The sequence below is a fragment of the Syngnathus leptorhynchus genome, chromosome 14 (assembly GCF_054491065.1).
Source record: "Syngnathus leptorhynchus isolate UIUO chromosome 14, UIUO_Slep, whole genome shotgun sequence".
NCBI classification, from domain to species: domain Eukaryota; kingdom Metazoa; phylum Chordata; class Actinopteri; order Syngnathiformes; family Syngnathidae; genus Syngnathus; species Syngnathus leptorhynchus.
The window spans coordinates 369683-379438 of NC_141208.1; the positions used below are offsets into that span (position 1 = coordinate 369683).

A 9756-nucleotide genomic window follows, 5' to 3' on the forward strand; every position below is an offset into this window, starting at 1 on the left:
ACACACACACACACACACACACACTCACCCCTCTCTCCCCTCTGTCGCTTTTCGTCTCGTCACTGAAGGGCACCTATAGTTTTAGACGGGACACACTTTCATTGATAATGGAGAGCTATCAATCAAAGCCAGCAGAATTAATTTCTTTAAAAGCATCTGTCAACTGCCGTGAGGAGAACTTGGCGAATACTATGCTTGAACCTAGCATAGTGCAGGGTAGACGTATGACCACCACTGCATGACAATCATCTCCTTCTTCCATTCAGAATACATTTTGAAAAAGCCCAAATAATGCATGCAGCATTCTCTTTTTCTACACTGGCTGTTACTTGTCCAAATTTTGCACGACATCTATGGCCCTTCCATTTTGATTGAACCATAGAAACGCATGAGCTTCAAGGTCTTCCAGGTCGTAAGATTGTTCCGTTTGTCGACACCGGGTTGACGAGACAAAGCCCATGACGGCACTTGGAAGCCTGCCTGCCTACCTCGAATTTTGCAGTGCGGTTGACAACTTTGCTTCCTTCCCTCCCTCCTTCCCTCCCTCCATCCATCATCACGAACGACAACTTATTTCTTCTCCTGAAAAGTGGATTAGGAAGGCGTGTTTGTTGACATGACGGGGCTGAGAGGAGACCAGAGGCGCTAGCCTGGGCGTATCAAGAAAGTTGAAAAGGATAAAAAAGCATGTGGTTATTGTTATAGTGGATCTTAAAGGGGGAGGGGGTGTAACCTAAAGAGATGGAACCACCCGGGAAGCTTTTGTGGTGAGCTGATATCAGGATTCTTGGTTTTGTGTGTGGTTGTGAAAGGTGAAACTTTCTTTCATATGCTATCTGAAAGGGAAGAAAGTCAGTCCCATAGCATTTATAAATGCGGTATGTGTTTGTAGAGTCATGACATGACAACTCCCAGTCATGACAAAGCACAGTAGGGCCTTTCGCACTGTCCAAACAAGGCTAGGCCAATACAAACATACACACGCTGACATGCGCAACATTTTTCATCTTTCTCCAAGACACTTTGGTGAGCATGAGAACAATAGAAATTGCATTCTATTAAAACTGACCCAAAATAAAACCTTGCCAATAGAAAACATCACGGAAACGCAATATGCATAAAAGATGAGTTGTGACTAAATTAGCCATGATGTACTTTATTATATTTACTTTCAAATGAACGTTTGCTGAAACGGACCGCATTGAAGTCTGCAAAGTCCCCCTTTGAAGAGGAAAGACATAACCATGGAGTTTAGAGGCCTTTGCGAGCATTTTGACAAACGTGTCCCTTTTGCAAAGAACTTTGTGGAAACTGCTTTGTCCTTATGATGTAGAGTTTGACACTAACAGATGGACACCCTCAAAATTGTCCCCAGCTCAAATAGTCAAACCGCATTATTTTTACTCCGTGCGCTAGGTTCCACACAGACAGCACCGAGACTGTCCTTAGAAGGCTTGGCGAGTGGACCGCCTGTGATGTCATCCTTTTCATACGTATACCCACCCCACTGTATCTGGTAAGATCCCATTGTTATTTTTCCATCTTAGCCTTTGCGGGCCATCTTCATTCGGCCAGCCAGACGAGCTCAGACATGAGGTAAGACGTGAAGGAGCTTCAGGATGATGAAAAGGGCAAATACCAGAAAGACTTTTGTGCTTGCAAGTGAGGAGAGGCCCAACTGCAGCAGCACTGAGAGAACATGTTTGACTGCACTGTAATCTCAACAAAATGAAAAGCTTTCATTTCCATGACAGCAATGTTACTTCTGACAAATTCCTTTCTGTTTGAGAGTAAGATCAGCGGCGTCCGCTCATTCATTATGGGGTCAAACATGGCCTATGTCTCCACAGCTCATTGTTTTGGCGTAATTGTTAGCTTCCGACAATGCTCTAACTATAAGATGCAGAAAACACACACACACAAAAGAAAAACCATTGCATGCATCACTCAGACAATGTGGGAGAGCCTTTGGTGAGGAAATGTTCCAATTTAGATGCCGCCGCTCGAGCATTGTGGTCAGCTGAGCCCTGGAGCATTTTACTTGAATGTCAATCAAGCGGCAGAAGCAAGAACAGAATGTGCTGGATAAACCAAACATGTATTTCAAAAATCAAGTCCATTTAAATCCATCCAGGAACACACACACACACACACATCTGATTTGTAGTCTTTGTACTTACCCTGGAAGGCATCCGAATGGCCAGCGATCAGGTGCTTCAGCTCGTAACTGTACAAGTAAATGTTGTGGAGGGTTTCCCGCTTCACTGCGAACTGGTAGCTTTCCTCCATCTTGCGGGTGCAGCAAGAAGGACCCTGGTGCTTGCAGACCAAGAGATCCACATCTACGAGAGAAAGGCAGAAGATTGTGGGGTTACGGGCTCCCAATATGGCACAATCGACAAGACTGGAAGATTGGCACAAGCCTCAAATAAAATGTGGTACTTGCATCGTATCTGAAACTTGTTTTCCATTGGCAAGGCCCGTGTTAGAGTCAATGCTATAATGCAATAATCATAGGTTTGAAAAAGAGCCGCTGATACTTGCCACGGCTAATAATAAACCTCTATGAGCAGGAGTCTAAATCCTACGTAGTCCCGTCGCTTCCGGGGGGACTGCAGATTTATGTCTACCTCATATGATTGTCCAGTGTGGAGCCCGAGTATGTGCGTGTTTGTATAGTGGCCCGAGTATGCACACAGATAAACAGCCCATAACTCTGCTGGGAGACACAAGAGGCACCATGGGAGGGTGAGAAAGTAGACCAAGTATCCAACGACATTTCCCGCTATATTTACTTTCCCCGCTGAATATAGAAATATCTTCATGTGTTGTTGTTGTTGTTGTTAAGCGCAATTTGCCATTGGACCAAAACAAGCCTTGCGTGTCTTTTACAAAGAGGCAGGCAGGCAAAGCATAATCATGGTTTGAAACAAGCCAGACCTCGCCCGTTATAGCATCATTGGCAACGGCCACATGAAGGCAATGACCTAACGATGATCCAATAAACAGCTCAATCAGACTATTACATCAGCTGAAAACGAGGGCACCCTGTCCTGTCCTGTCCTGTCCTGTCCTGTCCTGTCCAGTCCTGTCCCGTCCCGTCCTGTCGTGCCAGCGTCACCTGCTTCGCATCATCATAAACACAGCCATGACATCATTTCAAGTGCTCACAATGAGCCGGGTGGGTCTATTCAAACGGTCTTTTCCCACTCGTTTCCCTGCCCGAGCCCGTATGCACTTGGAGAGCCTCGTCGTGCGGTAGCCTGATATGATAACGAAAGGGGGGGGGGCTGGAAGGCAGGTGTTGTAACCAGAACCTAAAGTATGGCCTTAGGACAGACCGCAAGAGCAGCGCCTCAGCGACCAAATCCCTCCATGAAACACAATAGGGTTGCATTCTCAATCCCTCTTTCCCTTTCTGCCCCCTCGCTTCCATTTGCCTGGCGAGGCCCAACGGGTGTCTCTTAATGACTTGACGAGGCTCCGTTTGTTCCCATCTAAGAACCGGACGAGTGAACCCGGCCGGGACTGGCTCTTCTACTCCAACTCATTAGCTCATCCCATTGGAAATATCGGAAAGCGTAACTCGCCCATGTCATGATATGAACTCTGGGTTGTTACAATCGATATGCTGTGACACATTGTGATATCTTTGTAAGCAACTCCTGAACCCGACGCCACAAGGCAATGAATGCGTAAACATTATTTACTGCTTCTTTAGCTCCATGCCCATAGTGAGCTCATGGTGCTCTCATTTTCCTTGGTGTTAGCGTACTATCTCTCTGATATGAAATGAATATGCGGGGGACTCTCAGTAATCCAGCCGACCTCGCTGTCCCGGGCGACTCGTTGGATGGAGTAAGTGATATGCAGAAAGCCTTTTGGCTCTTAAAGCCACCGCGGCGGTCGGGGATGGTCTGACTGTGTCGCAAATATACATCCCTGCTCAATTTTGGGGGGAATTGGGGGCAACCGCTGAATCTTTAGAATGTGTGGAACGTTTTACAAACGGAACTGCAATAAGGTTCGAGAGTCACGGCACCCTCCAAACTTAGGTCGGATGGCGACTGCTCAGCTTTGGCCGGAATTCAGCAGCAATTCAGTGAGTCAAATTCAAGAAGCAGATCAGATGTCATTGAGCCGGCGCTTTGGCAGGGTGAAAGCATCTGATTAAAAGCCTCGCCAATCAACTGACGATTGGATTAGGTTTCTGCGGCGTCCCCACATTGAATGGCTTGTCTCGAGATAGCAGGTGAAAATCTTCACATCAATGTATGCCATATGGCCGTCAGCAAAGTGATCCGGTCTCGTAACTCTTCTTCAGCTAACGGGTCAAGCGAGGGCAAACGGTTGACATCGATGACTTGACTCAATTTCCCAGAGGGGAGGCTTTCAACAAAGCTACATCGTATGGGCATGGTCAAAAAAAGGATTCACAAAGCGCCCCAAAGCAAATTAAAAAAAAAAGCAAATTAAAATCTGCTTATAAGAACAAATATCTGTTCAGCGTCTCCTAAAATGGCACGTGAAATCGCCTTCGGGGATCTATTTTTTTCCCCCTACACAGATGGAATCGTGGACGACGACTTCTTTGTCATTTGTGGCCACTGAATTTATTCTGCTTGGCTAAACCGTTCACGCGCTTAAGACTCAAGTCTGAATCCTAATTCCCTTAATCATCCTCAGGTGACGAATACCTCGGGAGTAATTGACCATCTTCAAGCGACGGCTCAAGGGGTCTGGGCTTGTTAGCAACAATCCCTTCAGCGACAGTTCAGTGCACAAGTCACAAGTATAATTGAGCCTCTTGCTCTCATGCCATGTGCGATACACCGTGTCGCGGTAGCCTCGTGAATACTGCTGAGAGGGTGTGTTTTTTTATTTTTTATTTCCCCAAGCATTTAAAAAAACGACACGCGGGCCGTCACATCTCTTTAAAATGGTTACACACAGATCAAGAGGACGGTCAAGTTTTCCTGACACTGTTATTTTGATATTTTACATAAGAAGAAGAAAAACATTGGAAGAAAACAAGCAATGAAGGGTTCTTCAGCCTCAAGAAACTGCTTCCCCTTTCAACTTGTCTGATCCAGTCAGTAAGCATACAGGATACACATGCTTTCGCAGATGGGCGGGGCTTGGGCTGGACCGACCGTGCCAAACGCAAACACACCTCAAAGGAGTCTTTGCGGCATACCTGCATTTTTTGGACAACCTTAAAAGCAAGCGGTGGTGTTTTGCTATCCGAGACCTGTCAGGTTCTGGCACGCGGCTCCAAAAGCCGTGGCAAAGACGAGGGGTCAGACAGAGAGCGCTAAGAGGCCAAAGCTGGAGGCCATGGAGCGGCGTTAGATCACCAGTGTTGAAGAATGCCGTCGACCAACAATTGCCAATCAAAAGATTGCCGTGGACTGAAATCAAATAAGGGATAGACGTGGTAATCAGCTTCGGACTGGCGCGGCGCAACGTCGGTAAGGCCGCTGCGACAGACAAAGAACCTCTGAGGCGATGTTGGCGACGACATCTTGAGCTTTCTTACTTTGCTCACGTCTTTTTAAGGCTTCTCATGACGAGCATGCTCTGCGGGGAACATGCGCAACAATTTGTGTGGAGAAGGACGTGTCCTCCGTTCCGTGTATTTGCTCTCTCAGCAAGAAAGGCCGTGTTAAATGGGGAATCTGAACAGGGAATGTAGAGCCAATCCAAGGCCATGTTGAGCTTTGGGTTCGACTTGGTCAAAACTTTTGATGCTCTAACTGCCTGCCAGCCTGCCTGCGTGGCTGCCTGCCTGCGTGGCTGCCTGCCTGCGTGGCTGCCTGCCTGCGTGGCTGCCTGCCTGCGTGGCTGCCTGCGTGCCTGCCTGCCTGCCCGCCCGCCTGCCTGCCTGCCCGCCCGCCTACTCGCCCGCCTGCCTGCCTGCCCGCCCGCCTTCCAAAAGATTTTATGAGCTAATCTCACGATGTGGCGTTTGGCTGCGTATCACAGCGCAGAAGTAGCACGCCATATATCTCTTGAAAAATCTCAGCGTAAGCAATTCACGTCAGCGATCGTCTTTGGTCTCACCGACTGAGGTTGACTGGGAAACAAATTTGAAAAGCAGACAAAAAATGTTGTTGAGAAAATTCATTTCACAAAACAAACACGGAAAATGTGTGCTGTCCTGTGGAAAAACACGCAAATGTTTATTTTTGCTAATGGGACATCTGCATTATTGTAGCCACGTTGACAAATTGATACTGTTGTCAGTATTTACAATATCAAATGGTACCCAATTGACCTTTACCTCATATACGCCTTGAATATCCACGAACAACACACCCTCAACACAGTGTTTTTTTTTTTTAACATGACCATTTCCAGTTAGCAGTGTCTGATGTTCCCCGTTGCCGCAGCTCCTCCTGGCACGTTTCATGAAAAATGTGTTCACCGCACATGAATGAAACGCAGCACTGTATGCTGACACAAACATCACACTGTGAAAGGAGTTGAAATGTTGCCACTTCAAATTTCGACCGTTGCTTTTGTTGGCATTTGATCTGTAAAAAGCGACGCGCTGTAGCCCAACTCTGTATACACAAACACACACACGCACACACACACAGCAAATCTCCCACTCAAACATCCCCACCGCTGGTAAGCACTTTGAAGACATGATCGCATCTGACCCAAAACAACCTGCTCTAAAGTCGAGTGTAAATAAAAAGCAAAACAAGAAGCCCCAAATGCCGTGTTTGGTCAGCTGTATCGCAGGAGCAGATAACAGAGAGTTTACAAGCCTCAAAACATAGGAAATGATTCTTTTCAGATATCACGATGAGGTGATTCGCACGCACATCCGTCCCAAAATGTTGGGACGGCGTATCGATGAAATCAATTGTGGAGGGCAGCTGCGGTGAGAGAGTGTCACACACTGCCATTTACCTCACGCAAATGTGCTACAAATGCATCTCAACCCGCTTTAGCTTGTCATGCTAAGCTCAATTCCGAGGTCCTTCTGTCTGCTTTCCGTGAGCGTGCAAATACTACTGCTTGTAAAGGAAAGGCTTATCCTCCCTCCTGTTGCTCCTGGTGACAACAAACAAATATCAGATGGTTTGGACGCGCTCTCCGCCGCGGCTATCAATTGCTGGGCTCCAATGTCGCGCTTCATACTCAGAGCGGGATGTTTGGCCAGCTTCACATCCATATGGCATCTGCACATTGAAAGGGCAAAAGTGCTACGCGTCGACAGGAGCGCAAAGCTGCTAGCTATGAACCCACGTCAATGGAACATACGTTAGGAGGTCTGACGACGTCAAGTCCCGGAAAAACGGAGGATAGTTCAACCCTCTGGAAATGGGTTTGGAGTTGATCATCATCCAAAAACTCTTCTCTTTGGGCGAAAGAGGAAAGCCACATACCACAATCTGATCGAGGAAACCAAAAGGCCGATCGATGCACAGTCAGAACCTCACTCGTTTTCTAGAGATCGTATCCGATACGCAATTGAAACGTGTTCTATCTTCACTCATTTGCAGTTAGTTACAACACTGTCCTCAAAACCACACTTCACCAAGTATGTCCAAAACAGTGACCGTCATGTTTCCGAGCGCAACTTCAAACCGGGAAGGTCCCGAATAATACAGTGTTCATTGAGTTTTGAGATGCATTCAGAATTTGGAGTCCTGTATGGTTGGCAGTTGTGGTTTTAGAAGCAATTGCTATTTGATTTGATAAATGGTGAAGCAGCACATGTAGGCATATATTCTTGAAAAATGACAATCATCACGGCATCATACAGAGCTACATCAGAAGGAGCATTATTGCGTGCCTGCACGACTGCAAAGGCAGGCACAACAGAAACAGCAGCGCTGTTAACTAGGACGCAGCATTCAATCATGCACATACTTTTCAGTTCTTTACACTTTATTTTTAAAACACAAAGTGCAAATTTGCCTTCTTAAAAACCACACACTTTTCATTGATTCGTTCATTCATTTGTGGGGGTTCTTTAATGTCCATTAGCATTGAATGATGATTCATATTTCAATGGGGGAATATGGAGACGTTGGGGGTCGTGGGGTGCTGGAGCCTATTCCAGTTGACTTTAAGGGAAAGACAGAATACACCCCAGAATGAAATGAATGAATCACTGAGTGGGAATGGGACCCTTGCTGCCTGTATACCAAGCAGGAGAATGTACCACTACAACATATCACATTTTTATTGTATTACAAATAAATGGATGAATATGATCATTTTTATTGTAGATACATTTCAGTGTTAGCAGATCTCACACTAGTTGAAAATTAGAAGATGGTAGAAAGTCTTTTTCTTTTGATTTGATATTTTTAAAGATAGTTTAAACAAGTTTCATGAAAATGTGCTGCCTCCTATTTTATTTCATATTGTCAGCACAATAGAATGTTACAACAATAACAGCCATGCCACACTGCGGAGGACCGTGGGTATCTCACCTGTGCCAGGTGTCTCCGGGACTCGATGCAGGGGGCCGACCTGCCTCACCTGGAAGGCGGCCCTCACCTCATGACAGCTGTACGCGCCCACCTCAAGAGCGCTCGTCGCCAATAAGAGCGCCAGCAAAATCCCCCAAACTCCGCGGGAGTTCACGCGTGGGCATATTCCTGCACGGGACATTGCCGCATGTCACACCGGACCGGAGAGCCTGCTGGATGGGTGGGTGGATGGATGGTTGGATGGATGGATGGAGCCCTGCAGGGAGTGAGTCAGTGCGTGCGCGCGTGTATGTGGGAATGTGTAGAGTCCGAAAAGAAGCGACGAGAAGTTTTTAAACATCGGATCCAGACTGATGTTTTGCTCACATTATTGGTCGGGAGAGGTGTGCAGTCTGCGCCGTGACACGGGAGGAGTGTTGCTGGGTACGTGTCTGGCTGTCTGTCCACGCCGTGCGCACGCACGCACGCGCGCGCGCGCACACCCACACACACGCCCCCCAACCACCAGCCCTCCTCCCCCCTTGCCCTGACCTACCCCAAATAAAACTCACTCAACCCTTTTGTGTGCGTATCATTTGTGCACGTACGCGTTTTACAAATCAACCATTGATGTGCTCTTGCAGGTACTTGTTAATATACATCGACACAAAACCTTGGATTACAGTCTTCATTCAGTATGTACGATACGGCTTTGTTTATATCGAGTGTGATGACTACTTAGTCTTATGAATGATACTTGCTCATGTCCATCAAATTCCAGCAGACAAGTGAGAATGGTTTGAGTTTGCTGCCACCTAGTGGTAAAACGGCTATTTCATTACGAATGCACCTTCCATAGAAACAGTCACAAATTGAACAGTTTGTGCATAAAGATTCATTTCTAATACAGCCCAATCTTTGGCCGCCAGGGCGCAAAAGAATGCAAACACACAAATGTGCAGTAAGCATGCAAAAAAAGTTCTTTTTTTCTCTGAGGATAAATACGTATACGCCTGTGTTTTGTTTATTTTGTCCGTCTACAGGTGCTGCTCCACCATTTGACATATCAATTGATGAAATTGTTGTAAAACCACAACATTGATGTGTTCGCCCTTCGAAGGGATTTGTATCGTGACTGCGGTAAACAGCAGACTTGAGTTATTTTGAGTACAAATGTATTCGTTTCAACTGTTGGGTTCAAACCAAACCATGTTGGGGTAAAAATTGGACCCAACCAAAAACAATCAACCCATTGTTTTTAGAAATTGGGTTTGTGCAAAACAACCTAGAAGTGGTCATGGTGACTTTGACAGCTGAATTG

At 46.5% G+C, this 9756-nt stretch overlaps 1 protein-coding gene across 2 annotated transcripts in view; it reads right to left on the reverse strand.

Annotated features, from left to right (window-relative positions):
- Positions 1–8637, reverse strand: part of gpc5c (glypican 5c) — a 57926-nt gene extending 49289 nt beyond the window's left edge. For both annotated transcript variants that reach the window (XM_085930980.1, XM_085930979.1), the window contains exons 1-2: positions 8457–8637; positions 2181–2342 (exon numbers count right to left, since the gene is read on the reverse strand). In XM_085930980.1, the coding sequence (XP_085787106.1) occupies positions 2181–2342; positions 8457–8637 (343 nt within the window). The remainder of the gene's footprint in view (positions 1–2180; positions 2343–8456) is intronic.
- Positions 8638–9756: the final 1119 nt, after the last annotated feature.